The sequence below is a fragment of the Culex quinquefasciatus genome, chromosome 3 (assembly GCF_015732765.1).
Source record: "Culex quinquefasciatus strain JHB chromosome 3, VPISU_Cqui_1.0_pri_paternal, whole genome shotgun sequence".
Taxonomy (NCBI): Eukaryota; Metazoa; Arthropoda; class Insecta; order Diptera; family Culicidae; genus Culex; species Culex quinquefasciatus.
Genome location: NC_051863.1, coordinates 196,022,315 through 196,048,782, shown reverse-complemented (window position 1 = coordinate 196,048,782; position 26,468 = coordinate 196,022,315). Strand labels below are relative to the sequence as shown.

General features: G+C 37.9%; 2 protein-coding genes across 4 annotated transcripts in view; one reads left to right on the top strand and one right to left on the bottom strand.

The window, feature by feature from the left end:
* The first annotated feature begins 287 nt into the window (after positions 1-287).
* LOC6042793 (cell division cycle protein 27 homolog) lies at positions 288-23,171 on the top strand. Its single transcript, XM_038260679.1, is given in 8 exon segments — positions 288-486; positions 1,650-2,184; positions 15,493-15,568; positions 15,636-15,783; positions 16,052-16,399; positions 16,401-17,847; positions 21,384-21,900; positions 21,903-23,171. Coding segments are annotated over 7 exon segments (2,856 nt in total). The 5' UTR covers positions 288-486; positions 1,650-2,160; the 3' UTR covers positions 22,199-23,171.
* Positions 23,172-24,170: 999 nt separating this feature from the next.
* LOC6038702 (mucin-17) overlaps positions 24,171-26,468 on the bottom strand; it is a 49,757-nt gene continuing 47,459 nt past the window's right edge. For all 3 annotated transcript variants that reach the window (XM_038261937.1, XM_038261938.1, XM_038261939.1), the window contains one exon: positions 24,171-24,947. In XM_038261937.1, coding sequence (XP_038117865.1) covers positions 24,309-24,947 — 639 coding nt within the window. In that variant the 3' untranslated portion in view covers positions 24,171-24,308. The remainder of the gene's footprint in view (positions 24,948-26,468) is intronic.

Genomic DNA, 26,468 nt, shown 5'->3' with positions numbered 1-26,468 from the left:
GCACGATACACTGGTAAACAGCATTACACTTTTTTCAGTTCACTTTTACACACTTGTATGGGATTTTTCAGTTCAAGTATGATTACACACTTTCGTGTAATCATACTTGAACTGAAAAATCCCATACAAGTGTGTAAAAGTGAACTGAACAGTGTGTAATGTTGATTATCAGTGTAGCTGTCAAAATTCGTTAAAGCACAGCTCTGTCGAATATTCAAAATTCGCCCGCGCTCGAATTATCCCATTTTGGTTCTCGGTTTGACCGCATGGTGGCGCGCACGCACGGGCAAGCCGCAAAAAAAAACTGACGTTTGGTTGAATCGTCGTCGAGAAAAGAAAAAAACGGGAATTTACTCGCGTACGGTTTCAAGTGCAAATTTAAGCGTAATCCGGGCCACTTCCGGCCCCGAACCGTGCTACGTCAGTTGGACGGAAGTCCCGCGCGTCGATTGGTGATTGTGGAAGGTGGATTACGGCAGGGGAAAGGTGCGAAAAAGTGTTTTCAAAGGGGGTGAATTCTTGGTCCGAGGGGAGACCGGGGCTAAGTGAACCTTTTTTCTGTGAGGAGGTCGTTCGTTTGGAAGTTGTTGCCTTGAGACTGGTTGGTTGGTTGGCTGGTTGGAGAGGGGCAGAGAAGTTATTATTTCGTGGCTGCTGCTGCTGCTGTTGCTGTTGGTGGATTGGCCAAACACGGGGCCATGGGCTGTGCAGCGCCGTGGATGTTTGTGGTTTGTGTGGTGTTCGACTGCGGCTGCTGCGATTAGGCAACAATCAAGAGTAATAATACGCAACCGAGGCAGTAGCAGCGCCAACTTGGATGCATGACGGCAGCGCAGCAGCATCGGAGAAGAGCCACCATCGCTGAGGGGGAGTAACATTGCATTGGGGTCGAGAAAGAAAGATTTATGATATTTTGCATTATTATTTTCTGCTTAATGCCGTCATTATATTCTAAAAGTATTCGAGCAACTATTTTAATTTTGAATGTCAAATAATAAAACTATTTTAAAAATTTCCTGTCTTCCAATAAAAATATTTTCAAAATTTGCAAAAAAAAAACAAGTTTGAGATTGCCATTTTTCTGGGCATGCTCAATCTTCCGGAACCAGTTTTAGCGTTTCGATGCCTCTGTGTTCTCTTGCTAACTAGATAGGAAAACCAGCAAGCTTAGTACAAGAGAACACAGAGGCATCGGTTTATGTAATGTTCAAAAAGATACAGCAAATCTAGATTTTCAATGGACCTAGATTAAAACAAATTTGAACAAGCTACTTACAAGTAATAATTTTAAATAAGGAAAAGGAAAATTTGATAATAAATATTTAAAAATCTTACCTATTTATAATGACAAAGAACTGATTAGGATTGAATCAAGAATATCTGCCCAATCGTTTTTCTTCAAATCCATTTTGAAACCAAACTTAATTCAAGGAAAAGGACCAATTTATAATCCCTTTGAGGCATTCGCCCTTATGAAATGTTGCTCCCAAACTCTCTACGAGTGCGTATAATGTTTTTAGAAGGGGACGTCTTTGGCTGATTATTGTGTATCCAACCAAAGATCGGTGAAGCGCCAGCCCAGCCCAACCCAACCCAGCAGTCTCAACTCAAACCACGTCTCTACTAAACTCAAACCCAACGTTAGTCAGTGTGGATCATATTGTGTAGAGCACTGGTTTGGGAAATAAAATAAAAACATACCCACTACCTAGTGCTGTGTGTGAAGCAAGAAGAGGCAAAATAAAACTAGATTCGTCCGTGAACAATGCTCTTCGCAGCAACAACAGCAACCCCCTCGAAGTGCTCAAACGTATTGATGGTCGTCGTAGCTCCGGTGGCCAACCGCAGCAGCAGCAGCAACTCGTCGCTGAGAAAGTAGTGTTGTAATGTATTTAGTGAAATTTCAACGCGATCGTCGTGTGGAAGTTTGTTGCCTTGAACAGCAAGAGCACCACTGTTGAGGAGACCCCGACTGGAAGAGAGTGAAGAGAAGGGGGTGAGGAAATCCTTTCGATTGTTTTGGTTCTGCGAGGAGGAACCCGGAAAATTCGGGATTGAGTTTGACATACGAGGGCAAGCAAGCAGCCAGCGTCCAGTTTACTTCCGGGATATCGAGTTTTGCTGGCTCGAGGGTGAGGAGGAGCAGACGACGGCGACGAGATGATTGTGCAGGAACCTGTGCAGGTGAGTGAGCTGACAGTTATGTCAACGCGTGAGCCAAGTGAAGGGCGTAGTGTGAAGAAGAAGAAGACGGGCAGGAATAGTTTTAAAGAGGGAGCAGTAAAGTGCCTTTGCATGGGGGTCATCAACTCCAGTCGTCCGGACGCGGGATTACCGCGAGCCGGTTGGCCAGGAACACGATGGCAGAGAACAAGTTTTGCTATCGTGATTGGCATGAGGAAAGTTTGAAGGTTGCTATTTTGGGGCGGTGTTATGATCAATAAATCGATAAACAGACTAGATAGTTTCAAGGTAGTTTTGAGGAGAGAGTTGCCAATTATGCAATTTAAATTTTGTAGCTCGTTTGTAAGCTATTGCGATGCAGGCCAAGTGCGAATGATGCTGATGATACCTCTTCAGTTGACGCTCAGGCGAGGAACATCCTGGAAGGAGCGTCACTGACTACGTCCGTAGTCCTGTTAGATCATACTTGATCAAGACAGTATAGCTCTGGTTCCTTGCAAGTGTCCTATTTTCTTACCTCCACGTTGGCTTGGTTTTCATGATGACCTAGCTGGTGGCCTGTGGAAACGGATCGTAAACCTTTGACCACCGCGGGTCAGAGTCGAGACGGCTAAAAGAAAGGGGCGCGACAATGTGGGAAAGGGAAGTAATTTGTGATTGTAGACGGTATTGTTTTGATTCGCAGTATGTTGAGTCAACTGCTGTGGATGTACCTGAAACATCACACAACGGGGTTTCTCTTCTCTTCATTCTCAGCTACCACCTATCTTATGTTTATTTTGTTTCACTGATTTTCTAACGCGGCTTCTGTTTACTATCCTCCATTTGAATTCGATTTTACTCATTTGATTCTCTTATTTCTCAACGCTTTTTCACTCTATTTTACCAATTGATGCTGCTGTAACATACTTTCTGCTTTCCCTTAATTTGGCAGCGATGTCAATTTTGTTTATCATGTGCCTTTTCTTTATTTATCTATTTGAATAATTTTTCATCTGCCCTATAAATTGCCCTCAATACAATCTAAGCTTGTTTGTTACTTCTATTTATTAATTATTGTTAATTTCTTTATCTACTTCATTAATTACTATCTTTCTTTTACTATTGATTCTTCAAATAGTATATTTCTTTCACTGTCCATTATTTTCAATCTTCACCCTTTTCTTCAAACAAATGAGGTTCGAGCCCTTACTCAATTTTTGGAGTGATCAAAGAATTAACCCAAATATTACTATTGTACTTTTGAAAAACTTTTATAAAATGCTTAGGACCAAAAATTGTAACAAAACACCGCGACAAAAGAAATAGCAACATAAAAACACGACTCAACACTAGGAAAGATTTCAGGAGAAAACAAAACACAGTAAAATAACAACTAGTTTTTGAATTCAAACTAAAAATATAACAGTTTTTGCTTTAATGAAAGTTGATAGGCACACTATAAATGGTTAGGCGCTTATAATTACATCAAACCCTACGTAATGTACCACCCCCGGCCGAGTTAAAATGCGTAACCGGAAAAGAAGGTGTGCATGCCTGGCACGAACACTCAAAGCGTGTTCTAGCGTGCTGCTCGTACTGACTCAGAGCAAGGGTGAGATGTAGGTGTAAGGGCAGTGCGTGTTCGTCGGGAACCTGGTGCATAAGATCGGTCAAGGCCCGTTCTTACACTGAAAATTGCGAATTGCGAATTGCGAATCGTTTGTAAGCTATTGCGATCAATCGTTGGCTAATTTTGGAATCGCTTGTGCTGTTCTGATTCAATCTAAATCTTAAATTGTTTAATTTCCTAGTGTTAACTAATTTTCATTTCAACATCTTCGATTGCTAGTCAGTTCTCATGTATTCTCAATAATAATAGTTCTTTCTAGGATTTATTATATACATTTGACCAAAATTGTATTTCAATACATTTAAAGTTTGTGAAAAAATGTGTGTATACCCCTTAAGCACTACACACAATATGTGCTAAAACTTGCAAAAAATTGAAAGATTTCAGGATAACCACTCAAATCGGAAATATCGGAAATTTGCTAAAATCCTAAAAAAAATCGGAAAGAGTCTAGAAATTTTGTCTTTTGAGCAATTTCAGCTCAAATCGGGAATTTTTCTGGTACTTCTGTACCCGACCCTCTCCGATTTTAATGAAACTTTGTAGACATGTTATCCTAGGCCTATATAAGCCATTTTTGTGTATATGGAGCCAATTGTACTCAAAAATGACATTTGAGAAGGGCGTAAGTTATTTAAATATTTTTGTATTTTGTAATTCAAAAATTACTGTATCTCGAAGCAGTTGCATCGTATCAAAAAGTGGTCAAAGACAAACTTGTAAGAAATTTGATGGGTTTTCTGAAAAAAAAAAAAAATACACTGAAAGAAAAATACACGCAAATTTTATGAGAATTTTCAATTCAATAAGTTTAAAAGTTAAATTTTAAGGTGATGTCATGATTTTTTTCGTTCAAAATTTTTGTGAAAATAGCCTAAAATGTAACAAAAAGATTCACGAAAAATGCAGTATGTCTCTCCTAAAAAAACAAAAATCATTTACTAAAACTGTTTTTTTGAAAAGTGGTCTAAACGTCAAAATTTTCAAAAACTGATAAAGAGAATCGATTCCCCAGACAATTTTACATCAAAGTCTGCATATTGACCATTGTCCTATGTCCAATCCTTGTAAAGATACAGCGGTCCCAAAAAAAAAAAAAAAAAAAAAAAATGAAAAAAATAGGTTTTTTGAAATTTTTTTTATGACATACTTGATTTTTCAGTTTCCTAAATATTCTTAGGGAGCGTTCTTTTATTACGTAACGCGAAAAATCGGACTTTTACACACCCCCCCCCCCTCGTAACAAAATTTCCATACAAATTTTAAAATTTTGTATGGAGCGTAACACGGCCTCCGACCCCCCCTCCCCCCCTACTGCGTTACGTAATAAAAGAACGCTCCCTTACCGGAAAGCTCGTCCAATTTCCCATAAGTTTGCCTTTGACAGCTTTTCAATTTGACTCGTTTAAATATTTACATAAGCTTATTTATTATCCAGGTTTTTACCACACTGAAAAAAATATTCAATTTTCAGTTATGAGCAATGTAATAAAGCTTATATCTGTAAGCCCATACATCCAATAGAAATGCTGTCAAGGGCAATGTTATGGGAAATCCCTGGGCTTTGTCATAATGAGTGTCATAGGTTTGATGCTTGTTTGGCAAAGAGTATGATTTGATTCGATGTGGAATTAAAATCGAAGTGTTCGGTATATTGCTGAAGCTTCCATTTTTACACATGGACACCACTTCATGCTGCGAGAACCCACTTTGGCGTAGTCTCAGGGCTTAATCGATGGCCGGTAAGCTGTCATCGAGACAAGGAGGTTCTCTGATAGTGGAAATATCACATTTGTACAATGAACCGCTACATATGTGATTTTTCCCTATCTTAATGTGGGTGTCAGGTTAGGATGCGGGTTTAAAAAAATAGTGATTGTAGAATTTAGGATTTTAACTATAAATATCAACTTTTTATACTTTGCCTTTAGTTATTTAGGGACAAAATTAGTAACAGTGAATTTAGTAATTCTATCAGAATCGGTGAATTTTTTTTTTTTTTTTTTTTTTTGAATTAAATATACTTTATTGAATCTTTCTTATAATAATTACATTTGGTTTACATAATAAGTGGTCAGCTGTGGCTCTTCAGCTTTAGTTTGCTTTTCGTGATTTAAACACTGTTTATTTTCATAACTTTAAAAGTATATGATTTATCATTTTTGTAACACTAGGTACAATGAGAAAAAAAAATGTCAAGAAAACATAACCTAACCTAAAACTAACTTAAACTTACCATAAACTAAACCAATCCTTGAATCAAGGGGTATTCAGAAATAGCACATTTTTCCCTGAATTTCAAACATTTCTCTTGAATCTTCTGATCCAACGTTTTTACTTCTGCTAATTCATGAACCTCACTTGATCTTGTCCAGCCAGGAACATTCAAAACCATTTTGAGTACCTTGTTTTGGACACGCTGGAGCTTCAATTTATGAGTTCTAGCGCAACACTCCCAAACAGGTACTGCATACTCAATAACGGGGTAAATTATTTGTTTGTAAACTGCTAACTTATTTTTCAAAGAAAGCTTTGATTTTCTGTTAATTAAAGGATACAAACACCTGATGAGAATGCTGCACTTGTTCAATATTTTGTCTACATGCTGCCGAAACAAAAGTTTCGAGTCAAGTATGAGACCTAAATAGACAACTTCCTTTGACCAGGGTATCGAAACATCATTCATTTTAATCAAAACATCATCCTTTGGGGCAAATCGGGCCGATTTGGAAAGTGGAAAAATGATGGTTTGAGTTTTGGCTGCATTTATGCGAATTTTCCAGTCGCCAAAGTATTCGGAAAGAACGTCAAGACCCTTCTGAAGACGGCCAACTAAATATCTGGTTATTTTACCCTTATAAATAACGGCAGTGTCATCAGCAAAAAGTGACAACACACCATTACCAGGAAGAGTAGGCAAATCAGATGTAAAAATATTGTACAGAAGTGGGCCAAGAATACTTCCTTGGGGAACCCCAGCATCAATGTTGAATAATCCAGAAGCAATCCCATTCAGAAAAACCTTGAACGATCTCTCCGAAAGATAGTGCTGGATAATTTTGATAAGATACATTGGAAACCCGTATAAATACAGTTTATGTATCAAACCATCATGCCAAACATTGTCAAAAGCCTTCTCAACATCCAACAAAGCCATAGCAGTTGATTTAGACTCAAGCTTGTTCTGCTTGATGATTTTAGTTACTCTCGTAAGCTGATGAGCAGTATTATGCCCCTTTCGGAAGCCAAACTGCTCGTTCAAAATTATATTATTATCGTTGGTAAAATCCAAAAGCCTTGAATAGATGACCTTCTCAAAGAGTTTGGACAGACTACTCAAAAGACTAATGGGGCGATAACTTGTTGGCGATGTTGGATCTTTTTTGAGGCTTCAAAATTGGTATGACTTTGCCCAGCTTCCAATTGGTAGGGAAGTAACCAAGTTGCAAACATTTATTGAAAATATTGGCTAGATGTTGAAAGAACTGATCACTCTGTTTTTTCAACACTAGATTAAAAAATGTTATCAAAGCCAGGAGCTTTCATATTTTTCATTTGTTTTACTGCAACTTTGACTTCCTCACCAGAAACATGGGAATCTGCAGGAAATTCAAAGGTAGAGTTATTAATTGTTGAAATACTATTGGCAACTGATGTTTCTTTACGGCTGGTCATGGAAGCGCCAAGATTATGAGAACTAACAAAATGAAGCCCAAGTGCATTTGCCTTTTCCTCGGATGTAATCAAAGGAGAATCCTCAACAATAAGAGGAGGAATAGGCTTTGGTTTGTTTTTAAGAACTTTTGAAAGTTTCCAAAATGGTTTTGAATAATTCCCAAGCTGGCTTACATGTTTTGAAAATTCTTGATTTCTGATATTGTCAAGTCGGTCTTGTATGATTTTGTTCAAATTGTTCACTGAAATCTTTTGTCATAGTCCCCAGTCCGTTGATATTGTCTCCTATAAACATTCCTAAGTCTAATCAAGTGTTTAGTATCTACGTCAATATCAGTTACCTTAAAATTAACAGGAACCTCCCGAACGTTGGCAGCCTCTGCTTGGTTGATAGCCTGCTGGATCACCTCCAGCGAACGATCAATATCGGCAGAAGTTTCCGGGTGTTGATCATAGTCGATGTTGCTGTCTACCACTTGCTGAAACTGCTGCCAGTCAACGTTGTGGTAATCTTTCCGGGTTGGTTGCCGCTGCGGAGTAACGGAAGCTCCAACCTCCACAACCACCGGATAGTGATCAGAACTCAACTCTTCAAACACCTCAGGATGAGCCACGTTCTCAGCCATATTGGTAATGAAGAAGTCGATGATTGAGTGATTCCCAGACCGAGCCACCCTCGTTGGACGATCCGGACTCACAACGTTGTAGTATCCGTTTTGCAGATCGTTGTGCAGAATCACTCCGTTCCGATTCCTCCTGCTGTTGCCCCAAACTTCATGCTTCGCGTTGAGGTCACCAGCGATGATGTACTTTGCGCTCCGCCGTGTCAGCTTCTGGATATCGCTCTTCAGTTTTGCTGCTGAACCATCTCTGGCATTCACCTGACGTGGGCAGTATGCAGCAATGAAGAGTACTGGGCCAACCGAAGTGGGAATTTCCACCCCAACGGCCTCGATGATGTCCAGCTTAAAGTGTGGCAGCCGGCGTGGCTTGAGATCACGATGAACAGCGACAAGCACACCTCCTCCTCCAGAGGTGGTCCTGTCGAGCTGCGTCGCGATCTTGTAGTTTTGCAGATAAACTTTTTCACCGGGCTTCAGATGAGTTTCCGTGATGGCAGCTACGTCGATCTCCTTCTCGCGAAGAAAATCCACCAGCTCTAAATTCTTCCTCCTAATGGAGCAAGCGTTCCAATTCAGCAGCTTGAGGGACCTACGATCCATACTGGATGACGAACGAGGTCAGCACTTCAATCTGCTGGGTCTTGGTTTTGCATCCACGCAGTGCAGCGGACATCTGTTTGAAAATATTGAGGAGTTCGGTTGAGGTGTAAAGATCATTACCATTTTCCTCAACTGCTGGTTCTTGGGTTGGTCTTGGCTCCTGGCTGAAGCCCGGTGGTGGCGGTCTCGGCTCCTGGCTGGAACCCGGCCGTGGATGATTCATCTCAGCTCTCTTCCTGGGATCCAACGGCAACGGTGCCAAGTTCGGGACCTGGCGTCGCGGTTGAAGAGGTGGAAATTTTGCTCCACCAGGGCTGGAGGAGTTCTACGACGCTGAGGCTGATTCTTCGTCGATGCTTGCTGCCGAATTTTCACGAACTCAGCTCTCTTGGGGCACTTTCGGTCGGTTGACGAGTGCTCACCGTTGCAGTTGAGGCACTTCACCAGCGAATCTTGGATGCACTGGGATGTGATGTGCGCATCGGTACCACATTTGGCGCAACGACGCTTTAGGTGGCAGTTCTTACCTCCGTGCCCGAAGCCCAGGCAGTTGAAGCATTGTGTGACGTCACGGTGCACTGGTCGGTATCGCTCCCACGACACGATAATGTTGAAAACCGCTCGGATTGCCTTCAGCTCAGGAAGCGTCGTCGATCCCTTAGCCAAATGCAGCAGGTAGAGCTGGTCACGGTACTTGATGTCTTTGTTGCGTCGGCTCATTTTGTGCACGGCCAACACATCCAGTTTCAAAACTTTTAGCTCGGCAGCTAATTCCTCCACTGGCATGTCGTACAGACCTCTGACGACGATTTTGTACGGCTTATCCATGACGACATCATGGGTAAAGTACTCCGCCTCGTTTTCGGTCAAGTAGTCCTTGACCAGTTGATAGTGCTGCCTGGATTGCACCAGCACCTTAAATCCGTCCTGACACAGACGAATGTTGCCTAGGACTTTCCCAGACTTGATGAGTTCAACCAGCCCCGCTCGAAAGTCGATCGTTGCTGCTGATTGCCTCACATAAAAGGAGGCAGTTTCTCCTTTCGCTGTTTCACTTCATTCTCCTTTGCTTCCGCTACCTGGTCCTCGTCAGGCAGTCCAGCGAACTTGTTGTTCTTCAATAGCTGCTCCTCGTGCGACGAAGAGTTCTCCTCCTCCTCATCCATCGGTACAGTACCGTCGCTCTTTTTCGTCTTTTTGCTGTTCGATGTCACTTCCAAAAGCACCTTCCTTTTGGAAATCCCCGGTTTTGGCCATCAGTTGAGGCCTCAACCTTCCTTTGGAAATTCCCACTTTTTGCCTGCTTGAGCCGCAGGTAGGGCAATATTGCCGGCGTTTTGCGCCGGGACGCGACGAGTCATGTTGATTCAGACAACCTTCACCAACGAATGCTCGGATAACAATGATCAGAATCGGTGATTTTCATTCAAGTACCATAAAACCATTCTGATTTGTCAAAATTTCCATAGAGTCTCGATCAATCAATAGTGAAATGATATCGGACTAAATTCGTTGATCTGTTGAACTAACGGTTGTCGGATTATGATTGTATCGACCATTGTTGCGAATCGAGGATCTACTGGAATTCTGACGAACAAATGGTCGTCTCTTTTTCAATTCACGACTTGTAAAATATCAACTGTTATTTTGTTTTGTTTTTTTTTAGAGGAAGCCAGACAGGTTTTAAAAGAAACGTTTTTTTTTTGTTAATAATTAAAATGTCGGGGATTTGAGATAAGAGTAGCTTTCGGATAGGTTGCTTTAAATCTTGTATTCAATTCAAGTTAGGTAGTTATCCGCAAATGAATATTAGGACTTATATGAATAATTGAACATTTTGGACTTATGAATAACACACAACTGTGCATTTATTCTAGAGTCAGATCCATACAGCGTCAGTGTTTATTTGGTCGAAGTGTACTAATTCATTGGCAGATCTGATTCTAGTTGTAATGTACGACAAGACTACTGACGGACATGACAGGACGAGGGCCCAGTTTAGAGGTTTCGACATCAACGATGTGCGGCTGGATCACCCTCCCAAAAAAAAAAAAAAAGGGCAATGTTATGGGAAATCGGACGAGCTTTCCGGTAAAAATATTTACGAGACTGAGACATCAAGTCTGTCATATAGAAATTGCAAAAAACCACCAAAAAACCTATTTTCACAACATTTTTATTTTTAAAACCGCTGTATCTGTACAAGGATTGGACATAGGACAATGGTCAATATGAAGACTTTTATGTAAAATTGTCTGGGGAATCGATTCTCACTATCATTTTTGAAAATTTTGACGTTTAGACCACTTTTTAAAAAAACTGTTTTAGTAAATGATTTTTTTGTATTTTTTAGGAGAGACATACCATCCTGCATTTTTCGTCAGTCTTTTTGTCACATTTTAGGCTATTTCACAAAAATTGCGAACGAAAAAAAATCTTGACATCACCTTAAAATTTAACTTTAAAACTTAAAAATGGAAAATACTCATAAAATTGGCGTGTATTTTTCTTTCAGTGTATTTTTTCAGAAAGCCCATCAAATTTCCTACATGTTTGTCTTTGACCACTTTTTGATACGATGCAACGGCTTCGAGATACAGTCATTTTTGAATTACAAAATACAAAAATATTTAAATAACTTACGCCCTTCTCAAATTAATGTCATTTTTGAGTACAATTGGCTCCATATACACAAAAATGGCTTATATAGGCCTAGGATAACATGTCTACAAAGTTTCATTAAAATCGGAGAGGGTCGGGTACAAAAGTACCAGAAAAATTCCCGATTTGAGCTGGAATTACTCTTTTATCAAAATGTCTAAATTCCAGTACGTTTTGCAAAGCAAAATATTTTCTAGTGCTTGAAGATATTTTTAAAGATTTTGAACAGTAAATAACACATTTGATTAGTTATTCCAGATTTTTTTGTTCAAATGTGAACCAAAAAGGATTTTTTCAGTTTACCATTTTTTCTCGAATTGTCCTTACCTGTACCTTAACATTTGCACTTCATCCAAAATACCGTTAGATACCATTTTTGTATGGTTTCTTTGATCAGACCCTACAATGCTTGAATAATTTTAAAAAGATACAAAAATATTCAATCGATGTTTATCATTTCTAAAGCTTGTTTTTTTACAAAAAAAGTTGCTTTATCCACCTTAAGGCGGTTGATGCCTTCCTCACATTAATATACTTTTGATAGTGTTATCAAATCTTCAATATTTTAGGCTAAACCTAAAGGTCATTTGACTACACATCTTGCGATGAGTCGCTTGATGGATCCACTTTTTTTTTAATTCAAAATATCTGAGACCCGGCCTAAAAAAAATACTAATAACACTTAAATGCTCATAACTTTTGATAGGGTTATCAAAACCGGCTCCGTGGCTTAATGGTTGCGGCTTCTGTCTTGAAAGCAGAAGGTTCAGGGATCAAATCCCAGTCGGTTACCTTGAAATTTGGAATCAGGAATTCTAAAGTTTTTTTTTTTGAAAAGGACCAATAAACCAAATTTCCAGTTTTTGCTTTTTGGGTATTTTTTAATATACCTGACTCAAGGCGGTTTCAAAAACACACAAAAAGCAAAACTGAAAATTTGGTTTATTGACCTTTTAAAAAACCGCCTTTTGCTGTGTTTTTTACTAACATTTCACATATTTTTAGTAAAAAGAAGTATGCAATAATTTTTGTAGTGTCCCAGACTATGTATCTACGCATTTTTTTAACAATTTAAATTATGATGGTGCCATTCTATAGCAAAAAAATGAAAAAGTGACTATAAAATCGTGAAAAAATAGATAGGCAAAATTTAATTACATTAGGTGGTAGAATAGGCCAAATACTACCAAAAACAAACATAAACTAAACAAAATAAATGCCAAATAAAATACAAAAAATACTACAAGAAAAACATAAAATAAGAGAAGTAATATTATTCGCAGAGCAAATGTCGCTCATAATGACCTCCTAAACACGAGAAAAATAAACATTTTCGAAAAAAAAACTGGGCAGTAGAGGGTTAACTGAAAACCAAAAACATTTTAAATCGTTCAAAACTTGACAACTCAACGTTGATTGTGTACTATGAAATAAAATTTATACTGTTTTCCAAATTATCTCGCATTGCATTTTTTACGCGCGTTATTTTGCAGATGTTTTGAAATCTTTAAAAGAACAAAAGCTGTCAACAGTTGTTGAGCATTTTGTAATATTTTTTCCGACACGAAGGCACACGCTCTCTCTCTCTCTCTCTCTCTTTCTCTGTCTCTCTATCTCTTTCTTTCTCTGTTTTCTCTCGCAATCTCTTCTCTTTCTTGCTCGTATCATTTGGATGCAGTCGAGGGGAAGGTTATCGAAATTTCGGCAAAATTTGTAATAAACTAGGGGAAATATGCCCATTTCAAGCCCAATAATAAGCGTTCGTGTTTGAATGATGCTGGATAATCTGGATTGTTCACTAAAACCAAGTACACCAACGAGTAGAGCAACTTTTTGTGAACATTTCTGTTTATTTTCACTTTTATTAAAGGTTATGCTATTCCTTTTACAAGCATTTAATAAAAATATTTCAAAAATGCATTCTAATCGGTCGAGTGCATTGGGCCACGCCCATTTTTCTATTTTCAGCTAAGTTCTTTTTTTTTCTTACAGTGCTCTTTTGGGTCTGCTTAGTGCTACCAAAATTGATGAAATTTTGAGCGAACACTCACAAAAAGTAGCATTTATAGAGAAAGTTTCCTGGCAGCACTTGCTCACTCCAACAGGCGCTACACCGGCATGTTGGTGGCCACCCTTTGTTCTTTATTTGCCTTCGCTCCTCGCTCGGTTTTCTTCTGCCTTCGATTGGAATGGGTATTCAAAATTCAATCGTCAGAAGACTTAGCATGTTTGTTTTTTTGATGGCGCTTGCTAATTATTTACATTTTTCGGGATTATTTTTCAAGTGAGGTACTAAGTAATGGTCAAAAGAACATGTTGCCGGTAGTTGGAAGCAATTTTATATCTTAAGCGCTTTGAAATCGTTAGCGCAAGTCAAAAAAATATTGATGGCAACTTTCGTTAAGCAGTTAACCTCTGATCTTGCGTGTGGATGTGTGTGCCACCAAAATGATGAGAGATGGTCTCACTCGAGATGGCCATGCTTACTCGAGGCGGTGCTGTTGCTGGTAAGTTTACAGCCTAAATAGTATTTTTGGAGCTTTAATCGAGCATCAAACTCTCCATATGACGAAGATAGGTGTTTGATTAGAAAGGGTATATTTCCCCTAGTGATAACTTCGATTTATTGGAACTTTTTTTAAAAAAAAAAACCCCTGGTTATTTTCTTTTGTATTTATTTAAAAAGTCTAATGAAATCAAATTATAATTCGCTCAAAACTATTTTTTCAACCTTCTTTGATTTTTAAAAGTATGGGAAAGAAAAGAAAAATATAAACTTAAGTATGCAGAGTGTTGAGGTAGATTCTTATCGCTTTTCAATGTTCTACAAATAAATTACTCAGGATGTCGTGATTTTTCATAGATGAGGATAAGTCTATAAGGATTTCCGAGTTATGAGGAAATAGTTAAAAGAATATCGAGCATAATAATATGAATATTAAAAGTTATTCAAAGGGAAACTGTCGATATGCTGATCCGACAGAGATGAACAACTTCTTTATTCCCATCCCATCTTCGAAAATAGTTTCCGTGTGACGTAAACTGCCGCTCTAATCTGGTCCGTCCCATATGTAAAAGTGAGTGCTGAGATAACGCTGTGAGAAACCCAAAAAAAGTTTCACCATTTTTCCCGTTCTAATCTAAATATTTCTATATAATTATTTATACTGTTATTTCAATATCAGTCTTAAAAACGCAAGTACCATAAATTTGATTAAAAAAATTCACAATTTGGAGGTAAATTTAAGAAATTTACAGCAAGAGACCAACTTGACTTTATTTGTCCATAAATAAAGGCAAGTCAGTTATGATATCAAGGTAGGCTTGAACATTTACAACACAGTTTCAACATGGTTCAACTGTCATTTCCAGGTTTGTTTTGGTAGTTTTCTAAGTGAATAATTATAAAAAAAAATGTTTATTTCAGATTTATTTGCTTTAAATAATGTATTTAATAAAGTTCCTGGATATGAAAATGTGATCTGCAACGACACCAGGAAATTGGAAATATATTACAGAGGCAAATTCTCAACTGCTAAGCTCTTGAAAATAATTTTAAAAACTACGCTTATCGTTGGTGGAGTCTCTTCCAGAACCAGGATCAAACTTATTCATTCAAGAAAAAATATAACTAATTTTATGGTTAATAACGGTATGTATTTTATATTTTCTATCCGTAGTTGTACTTTTCAAAAGAAAAAAGTCACTAAAGGTTTAGAGTATCTTGTTTTTAAATCTTCAACTATTTCTTCAGGAATGAACAATAAATGATATTTTCAAGTTATACGTACTATTAAAAACATACTCTGTAGATTTCAAATAATTTCGAAGCCATTTAAACGATTTGCGAGACATTTCGATATGAGGAACTGACTTTCCTTTATTTTGCATATGGGACAGCACGAAAGTCATATTTATTTTGGATTTTTTAGAACAAACACTACTTTTTTATTCAATAGGCTAAAAGTACATGTAAAATTAATACTTTTGTCAAGTTTATCTCAATTTTGACAAAAATACATATGGGACGGACTAGATTAGAGCGGCAGTAAATGCCAGATTATCGATCGAAACGTGAACTATATTTATAGTAAATAAAAACGCCTTCGCGCTTTTCGTCTTCCCTTTTATTTCCAGGCCGCAATATGGCACTGCCTGAACCATTACGACTACCAGGATGCCATCTTCCTGGCGGAACGCCTCTGTGCGGAAGGTAAATAACGGTGTTTGATTACGCTAATTGGTCCGGATAGTAACTGAGTTTGTTTGTTGTTTTCCAGTGGAATCCGAGGAGAGTCTGTTCCTGTTGGCGACCTGCTACTACCGGGCCGGCCAGAAACACCAGGCCCACTGGCTGCTGTCGACGAAGAGCGTCCGCTCGACGCAGTGCCGGTTCCTGCTGTCCAAGTGTGCCTTCGATCTGAAGCAGTAAGTAGTTGGTACCTTTTTGTTTGGTTTGGTTTAGTTTGATAAGGAGCAAATTGAGTCACAACAAATGCAAACGTGGACAAGTGACCTTTTCTTTGTTTGCTTGTCCCACCACACCCCAGACTGTAAAGTGTAGAGTGGTGAGGGTAGTTTGTTGGCTTTATGATACGAACACTGGAATGTAACACGATACACGTGAGTCGTCTCGCAGGTGTCACGTTGTTGTAGGAGAAACTATTCTGACCGGTGAAACATTTTTCCATTTCAGATATTCCGAGGCGGAGCACACGCTGATCAACGATGACCACCTGCGGGCTCGGCACCTGGACGAGGTCGCGAAGGAGTTTGGCGAGATTGGTTGCTTCGCGTTGGAGCTGCTGTCGAAGATTTGTCTCAAGACTGAGCAGGCAAAGCTGGCGAACGATGCCAGCCGGAGGGCGGTCAAGCTGAACCCGTTTATGTGGCAATCGTTTGCCGATCTGTGCAACCGGGGTGAAAAGCCCGACCCGGCCGCGGTCTTCCAGCTGTCCAGTACGGATGTATTTGCGACTAGCCAAGCGCCTCATCCGGCACTCAACTCGTCGGTCATGTGGTTCGGGAATGCTGGCAGCGGTGGGGGGAGGAGGAGGAGGAGGAGGGACATTACTGGAAGAGTCACTTATTGGAGGTGGCCTTGGCGGTCATCCGTCTACGCCGATCGATCAGGTTTCACAGTGTCTGATTCAGAACATTATCAATACACCAAATAATCCTCCACAACAGCAACCTCAGTCCCATCAGCAGAGCAGTATAGCTAGCTTCCGGACGGCATCGTCGACGATGGCCACCGGAGGGAATCTCAGTGACGAGCAGACGCCAAACGCGGACATCGGAACGCCCTTCCGAAAGCAGCAGTTCAAATATCTGACCGCGTTGAGTCCGACGACACCCAGCTTTGGCGTGCTTCCAATCATGCATAGTCCGGCGACAATCGGAGATCAGTCGGCACTCATAACCCCCTCGCCGCAGCAGCTATCCACGGCCACCGGTGGAACCTTCCAGCAGATCGGAGGATCGGCAGCGGCGATAGGCGGCAGTCAACAGTCGCAGCAAATTATTCCCGAAAGCGAACAGCAAAAAATGGCTCTGCTGAGCAGCAACAAGAAGCTGCGTGGCCATCACAACCTCGGAACGATGGGCAACATCATCAACCGGAAGAACGACGCGACGGCGGCGACGATGCTGCTGCAGTCGCAAAGTGCAAACACCAAACCGATCTTGTTTAGCCAAACCGGCAACCAGCTGCCGACGCCGCGGACACCCAACACGACGGGTGGAGCCCTCCAGGCGCAGAATGTCCGCCGAAGCTCGCGCCTCTTCAGCAACAGCAACTATTCCGTCAAGGAGAACACCAAAAGCCCCCAACTCAACAACAAATTCGTTGCGCCCAGGTCACCTCCTCGCAAGTCCAAACAGCGCATCTCCAAAAACCTCAACAGCAGCACCAACAGTCTGCTGGAGAACGTCGTCGAGCGGAAAGGGTCAACCGACGGCAAAGAAAAAATTGAAACCATTACGTCGAACGAGACGCTCAGCGAGAAGGTCCTGTTCAACAACAGCATCAACAGTGCCCAAAAGATGGCCCAGCACGTGCTGGCCATGAAGAAGCAGAGTGCCGACGGACTGATGACCCTCCTTCGAGAACTCGGCCAGGGCTACCTCCGACTGCAGAGTTACGACTGCGACAAGGCCATCGATGCCTTCTCCAACGTGTCCCCCCATCACTACACCAGCAGCTGGGTCCAAAGTATGATCGCCCTGGCGTACCACGAGCAGCGTGACTACGAGTCGGCCGTCAACATCTTCCGGGAGATTCACGAGCGCGAACCGCACCGGCTGCAGTACATGGAGATTTACAGCACGGACCTGTGGCACCTGCAGAAGGACGTGGTGCTGTCGGCGCTGGCCCAAGATCTGATGGCCCAGGACAAGAACTCGCCCATCACGTGGTGCGTGGCCGGGAACTGCTTTTCCGCCCACAAGGAGCACGAGACGGCCATCAAGTTCTTCTTTCGTGCAATACAGGTGAGTTTGGGGCTTTTGCGGGTTTGACTGTTTCAGATTATTTGATGGTAGCCTAAACACGTAACACATCCTTTTATTTTGTTTTACCGATTTCGGTCAAATCTACTGAGTTTCAACTGCGGAACAGTTTGCCAAATCAAAACTAGCGAATTCAGTAAAATCTTAACGAATTTCGATAGTGAAGTTCACTATTGTTCATCGCTCAACCGGGTTTCAGAAAAATATCCATCGTTTTGGCAGACGGTTTACCAATCTTTCACCGATTTTTCACCTAGGGACCATCCATAAACCACGTGGACACTTTCTTGTGAATCTGTTACCCCCCCCCCCCCTCGTGGACAATTGTCCATACAAAAAAATCTTTTTTGTATGAATCGTGGACAATCGCCATACCCCCTAATGTGTCCACGTGGTTTATGGATGGTCCCCTACCGGATTTGATAAAAAAATCTATTTCTTACCTTAGTTTAAGCCGATCTAACTATTTAAAATCCTCTAAAAATATTGTAAAGTTTTTTTTTTGATAGATCAAAATTCTGAGATTGAAAAAAGTTCAATGGTGCAAAAATTTAATTTTGAATTCTTTTGGAATATGAAATTTAAAAATTCAGGAGTTGTTATATTTGTTATAATTTAAGAATTTTGAGAATTTAAAAAAATGTAAATTCAAGAAATATTAAGAATATAAGAAATTTTGAGAATGAAAGAATTTCTAGAATTTAAGATTATTGACAAAATTTTAGAATTTAAGATTATTGAGAAATTTTAGAATTTAAGAAATTTAAGGACTCAAGAATTTTGAGTATTTAAGAATTTAAAATTTTTGAGAATTAAGGAATTTAAAAATTGAGAACCTTAATTAAAAAAATTGAAAAAAAAACGTTGCGAGTTCAAAATTTTTGGTAAGTTAAGAAAATTAAGAATTCTAGAGTTTTTTTTTGCAAAGGTCCTCTAAGCTATTGTGTTTCATATGTTTATACTGCCGTTCTACGCATAATTGTCCCATGTCATTTTTGGTCGATTCTGACTTTTTGTCATTTTTAGGTTTAGTTTGACGTTTACTTTTCGAAAAACACATAAAATCTAGTACTTTGTTAGGAAACTCATCAAAAACAACACCAAGTCTGTTTGTCCCATCGTGGTACTTCTACGCAGAATTTTCCCACCAAGTATTTTCTTTCGTGGAATCATTAGTTTTACAAAGCATTGTGTCTTGTTTACCTTTTGTAAAGCAAAAGAATAACAAATAGGAGTGATAAACTGCTAACTGGGGCAATTAGGGACATATAGGGTGAATAGGGACCTAAGGGACAATTATGCGTAGAACACAAAAAACGGTCGAAAAATTTCAATCGCGTTTTTCTCAGTTGCACTTTTTTGAACATGGGACAATTATGCGTAGAATGGCAGTTATAGGACCTAATCAAAAAAAGTCTAGATTTTGAGAATTTTGAGAACAAAAGCATTTTAGAATATTAGAATTTCAAATATTTTGAGAATCGTTAGGTTTATTTTTAATTTTTAGATTTTTTATATTAAAAGTGATAATTTTTATAACCTTTTTTTTAATATTTATGATTTTTAATTTTTTTCATAATTTTTAAAGTTGCTATAACTTTATAATTATAATATTTTTTTTATTTTAATTTTTTCTAATTGAAATTTTTTTGAAATTTCCGATTTCTTTTTTTGAATTTTTAAAATCTTAAGATTTTTTAGAATGTCAAGAGTTTTTTTTAATGGATTTTGAAGAATTTTAGAAATTTAAATGTTTTAAAGAATTTCAGAAATTTTATTTTTTTAAGAATTTTAGAAATTTTTGAAACTAAAAGAATTTTTAAAATATTTTAAAATATTTAGAAATTTTTGGAATTTTTAGAACTTTACAGATTTTTAAAATTTCGGAATTTCCTTAAAAAAAATAAAATTCCTAAAATTCTTAAGATTCCTTAAATTTATAAAATTCTTGGAATTCTACAAATACATAAAAGTAACAATAGTTTTGGGAATTTAGGGACATTCAAAGTTTAAAAAATTGAAAAGATTTTAAGAATTTTGAGAATTTTAAAAATTTAAAGATTTGAAGAATTCTAAGAGTTTGAAGAATTTTCAATATTTATTTAATTTTTCAAAATAATTGGAAATTTTTAAAAATTTTGGAATATTTTAAAATTTTTAGAACCGTCATCAGTGGTGACTTTGGAACTGGGGGTGAGATTGGGTCATACAAATTACAGCATTTTTGTATGACTCAATCTCACCCATGTCACCCCTGATGACGGAATAACACAATAAGAATTTAAAATTTTTTAAGCATTTCAAAGAATTTAAAAAAAAATAATATTTTTAAAAAAATTATGATTTTTTTTAGAATCTGAGAAATATAAGAATTCAAGAATTTTGCGTATTTAAGTCTTTGAGAATTTAAGAATTATGAAAGTTTTTAACCAAACCACAGTTGTTAGGAGTTTTAAGAATTTTAAGAATATAAAGAATTTTTAAAATAAAATAAATTAAGAATTCTAAGAAACTTTTTTTTTGAAAAAAAAAATGATATTAGGATTTGTAAGGGCTTGCGAATTTAGGGAATTTTAAGGCCTCAAGAATTTTTAGAATTTAGGAATTTTGAGAATTCTAAGAAATTTAAGAATTTAGCGTATTTACGAATTAGAGAATTTAAGATTTTTTAGAGGTTTAAGAACTTTGAGAATTTTAAGAATTTTAAGAATTTCAGGAATTTTGAATTAAAGAATTTTAGGAGTTTTTAAGTGCTTTGAATTTTTAAAAATTTTAAGAATTGAAAATAGTTAGGATTCAAGAATTTTGATAGTTTAAGAATTTTGAGAACATAAAAATTGAAAGAATGTAGGAGTTTTGATAAATTCCAAAATTTTGTGAACTTAGAATAAATTTAAATTTAGCTTTGAAACTATTTTAAATAAATAAGCCAAATTTATAAACTACGAATTTCATACTTCAATCCGAAAAAATAAATGTGATTTGAAAGGCATTATGCTTGACATTTACGAATTTCTATTTTCTTGTTCAGATTGTGTCACAAGCAAACTAGGAAATAAAAAAAATATGCTCAAAAACTATGTACAATTTGGAAAAAAACTAAAAAAATAAAATAAATGTAAGGTATTTTTTTAAATTGTAATTTTCTCTTGCAATCTTGAGAATATGAGAACTTCAAAATTTCCAGAGAACTCAAGAGATTTGAAGCAATTATTTAAGAACGTTGATATTTATTTCGTGCGGATTGAAATTAACATTTACATTTTGAGGATTCAGGGAAAAAAAATCAAAGACAGAATGTTGAAAAATAATGTTTACAGACCATTTATTTATTTATTTCATATTTGATATTTTTCAAATGTTGTTTGTTTTCCCTGGCAGTAATCAGGGTGTAACATCTAGATCACAGATTTAAATATTTATTTACGAATTCTAACATCGTTGATCAAAATATTTCAATCGTAAATTTACAATTGGCAAATGAGAAATAACCATGATGTGAATCTCGTCGTTTCCAGGTGGACGAGGACTTCCCGTACAGCTACACCCTGCTCGGCCATGAGTTGGTCATGACAGAGGAGCTGGAAAAGGCACTGTCGATGTACCGGTACGCGATCCTGCGCGATCCCCGTCACTACAACGCGTGGTTCGGCATCGGAACGATCTTTAGCAAGCAGGAGCGATACGAGCTGGCCGAGTTGCACTACCGGAAGGCGTTGGCCATCAACCCGCGGAATTCGGTCATTATGGTGCACATCGGAGCGACGCAGTTCTTCCTGCGCAAAATGGACCAGGCGCTGCGGACGCTGAACGCGGCCATCGCCCTCGATCCGAAGAATCCGCTGTGCAAGTTCCACCGGGGGTCGATGTACTTTACGATGGGTCGCTACCAGGAGGCGCTCCGGGAGTTAGAAGAGCTGAAGCAAATCGTGCCAAAGGAAGCCGTCGTGTACTACGTCATGGGCAAGATCTACAAAAAGCTGGGCAACGTCGACCTGGCCCTGATGCATCTCAGCTGGGCAACCGATCTCGGCTCGAAGGAGCCAACAACCAGATCAAGGACAACTTTGATTCGATCATGCGAACGCAGGACGGAACGGCTGCGACGACGACGTCGGCGGCGGAAGGAACCGACGAGGATGGGGCGGAAGCAGGCGCAAGCACCGGCCAAGGACTGAACGAGGCGGACATTGGTAGCAGCAGTGCGGACCCGGACTATTCGATCGGCGGAGAGCAGGCCTCTAGCGACGACTCGACGGCTGCGGCGACCAACGCACGGAACGAGTCCCTCGACGTAATTAGCGGTAATCTGTACGACAGCGATAGTTACTAAAAAAAAATTCAAGTTCTGCGTGCGTGTGCGAGATTTTATTCCAAGTCTGCACGAGAAATAGCTTTGTGTTTAGTGCGAGATTGTTGTGTTGGTAAATGAAAATATATCTAGCTTAAAACAGAACAGAACCTCTGGTCTGGTCCTCCCCCATACAATTCTTCGCGATGCGTTGATCGACTGACGTGGCAGAACTAAACATTAGTGTAGAGTAATTGAATTGTCGCTCCTCCACAGAAAACACCCCCCGAAACATACACAACTTAAGCTTAGCCCACCACAGTAAAAAAAAGAGCAACCAAAAGCGGTATCGAACAAAACAGAAACTAGTTTTTGAACAACCAATCCAGGAGAAACTTACTAAAAACAACTATCGTAATATAGAAACCGAAACAAATTTGAAATCAACGGATGAAATAGTCATTGTGAAGGAAAAAAAAAAGAAATACACACACAAACACACCTCAAATTTGAATTAAATCTGTATGTGTTGAAGCGTTGTAGTGTTTCACTTTCGTAAAACAAAAAAAAAAAAACAAAAATAATCCACCCTCTCTCGTTCTACACGCTATTATCTATATCTCTTAAAAATGCAAACTTTCCGGGAAAAAACAAAGTCATTGCTGTCGAATGTCTTCTGCCTTTACCTACGTTTTTTCTCCATCAAACAGTGAGGCGCTCTCGATTCCCTTGACAAAAAAAACGTAAAAAATCTCGATGTTATGATGTGCAGCGGGCAGCCAGGCAGAGTTAGCGAAATAAACACAAAACATTAAAGTGAATTCAAAGTAAATGATAAATAAATAAATAATGGAGCTTGTGGGAGTGCGAGTGAAAATTAAAAAAAAAACGTGCGAATGAGTGCCCGAATTTGTGTGCGGTTTGTAGAAGGAATGAAGGAAGAAAAACTTTTGGAGAGAAAAATAAAAGCTAAACAAACATCAGTGGACGACAGTTTGTATGAATGATTCAAACATAGCTGAGTTTTTTTTGTCAATTGAGAAAATAAGGCCGATTATAGAAAAACGTTTCTCGAATGGCTTTGAACAATAATTATTGAATAATTTTGCTGCGTTGCTAAAAAATAAATTTCTCATAGTATTGAAATCAACTTTACCTGCTTACTTTGAAAAGTTATTGATTTTTTAAATTTCAATTTCTTATTTTTTTATTTTTTTGTTTCAAAATCTTTATTTCTCATAAAATTTTCAAATTTTAGAATTTTAAAATTCTTCAATTTTGAAATGTTTAGATTGCAAAATTTAAGAATTTTATTTTTTTTTTGTTCTAAGAGTTTTATATGTTCAAGATCGAGTAATTTGTGATTTAAAAAAGTAAATCAAAGCTTTAAAAAAACACATACTTCTAAAATATAAATATAAACAAAAAACTCTACTCATAAAAACGTGAAAAAATAAAAAAAAAAATTGAAAAAATATCAAAAAATGTCAATTAAAAGATAACAAAAATATGAGGCGTTTTAAAAAATAACAGATTTTTTTTTAATTTAGGCTGTTGCGAATATTTTTCAAAGTTTATGTCGCCCCCTCCCCTCCTTCAAAATTGAAGTCTAATCAACTGAGAACAATCTTAAATGCTTTATTCTGCATTGATAATCATATTTAACATGTTTGGACTCGTTTAAAAATACTTTGAGCTTTTATGAAATTACAATGTGCAGCACCGCCATTTTTGTTTTCCGCAAAAATAAAATTTTCGTCAGTACATATTTAGAAATTTTGGAAATCAATGATTGCAAAACAACTGGACAGGTGTATGATGCATTTTAAAACACTTTTTTCATTCAAATATTGACACCGTGGCCTGTAATTTCAATTTTTATATAACTTTTATTTTTTTTCCAACTTTTCTTTGACGTTAAGATTTGGAATGTTAATACCTAAAAGTTTGCCGAAGACACAAAATCGAACCGAAATGCCCTTCTCAAGATACAGGTTAACACGAAAGAGGTAACTGAAATTCATTGTAATTTTATTTAGTAACGACACAACAGTTAATCTCTCGACGCATCGGATAACAAGATTTTTCAGGTAACATAAAAAGGTAAATTAAAGGCAGATTACGACCAGTCTCTGAAAAACACAATCACACTTCATTTGTACAGTTCGGTGCGCACCCGCTGCTGGCGTCTCTTCCGCACGGGCAATACCACCGACGGTGAGTCCTCCCAGTCGGACAGACAAATCGCAACGGGCGAGTTGCTCTGCACCGTATAGCTGTTGGAGCCGGCTTCGCTGATCTTGATCCGCTTCGGCGCTGGCGACCCGCCGCCGCCTTCAACCGATGCCGACGACTCGAGCACAATGTTCCATTTGCGTTCCACCAGCACCGGACGATGCGACCGGTTTACGGCCTGCTGGGCTCGTTCCAGCTCTTGCAACGTCAGCCCGTATGCGATTCGAATGACCAACGGGTCTGCCATGGCGCGCATTTGGAGAACACGAACGACGTTGGTTGGTTTTAGGACGGGGAATAGTGTGGCGGTGATGGCGTCGTTGAGTGAGTTCACGCCGCTGAAGACGTCGGCTGTCGTGCGGTGGAATAGTTGGGGCCAGCGATGACGGAGGGTGGCGACCAGGGTCAGGTGACGACGGATGACCGGCTCGAGGGTTTGGTGGGGAGCGAGCCAGCGACGGAACACGATCCACGGGACCGTTGGGCGAACTGGTTTCGATTTCGAACTGTCTCGTGAGTCGTCTTGCACGCTGTCGTCCTCTTCCCAATAAAACGCCTGAAACAAACTCAGAGCGTTAATATTCGTGAAAAACAACTTGACTTTTCGCAAACTTAGTTTAACAAGAAAATTTTTAAGGCGATAAAATAAAAAAAAGTAATAAAAAAAACTTAACGCTTTTTCTTATACAGTGCTTGTTCAAAAACTGAACTGCAAACATGGCCCAGTTAGGGCATCTCCAGCACTGGGGTGCAAATCAAATTTGCACTCGACTCATGAATACCGAGATCAAATTTGCCACCTTGAAAAAACTCCGTCATCCCCACCGCTAGGGTAGCAAATTTGCCACCGAAACAAGCCCACCGCGGGGGGCAAATATGGGTTTTATCATTTTTTGCTCTCTTTTACCTTCAAAATCAATAATTATGTGTTGTTCATGCCTAGAAATCCTAAAAGTTTATTAAACTCTTTAATCCTATTGAAAATTTCAAAGAATTTCATTTTTCGAAAATGTCGAGAGTTAAACCATTTGCTACCCGATTTGATTCCCACCAAATTTGCTCTAGAGTTTGCCCCCGAGTCTCCCACCGCGCGTAGCAAAGCAGGTATCAAATTTGATCTCAAGTTCATCTGTAGAAGAAAAATATGTGTCGGTACCTGTCCGGTGCTCATTTTCTGATACCCGACAAGTACCGGCAAGCCGGGGGCAAAGTTTTGAAAGCGTGTTTCAGAAATTTTTGTATGTCTGCACTTGTGTATGATTTAAAAATTCAAAAAATTCAAAATTCAAAAATTTAAAAATCTAAAAATTTGAAAATTCAAAAATTCGAAAATTTTAAAATTCAAAAATACAAAAATTTAATTATTTCAAAATTTAAAAATTCAAAAATTTAAAAATTCAAAAATTTAAAAATTTGATTTCTTAAAATAAGTTATTTTTTTTTTAATTTTAAAATGTTTTTTTTTTTATTTTTTTATGTTTTTTTTTTATTTTTTAATGTTTTTTTAATTTTTAATTTTTTAATTTTTATTTATTTTTATTTTTTTTTGATTTTTTATTATTTTTTTTTATTTTATTTTTTTTTAAATTTTTTTATTATTATTTTTTTTAATTTTAATTTTTTTTATTGATTTTTTCAGTTTTTCATTTTTTTTTGTTTTTTTTTAAATGTTTTTAAATTATCTTTAATTTTTTTTAATCTTTTTATTTTTTTTTGATATTATTTTTTGTTTTGTTTTTTTTTTTGATTTTTTAAATTGTTTTTGATTTTTTTAATTTTTTTTGATTTTTTTTTATTTTTTTGAAATTTTTAGAAATTTTTAAAATTTTTCAATTTTTAATTTTTTTAATATTTTTTTTAATTTTCTTTAAATTTTAATTTTTGTTGTAATTTCAGTTTTTATTGTTTTTGTCATTTTTTTAATTTTTTCATGCATTAAATTTTTCCGTGCATGATTCAGTTTTCCGTGCATCATTCCATTTGCCGCAGTAGCAAACCAGCAGAATAGACAAATCCAGCGAAAGCTCAACGCTGCTTTTGATGGTGAGAGATTTGACAGCTCCCATACTAAATGTCT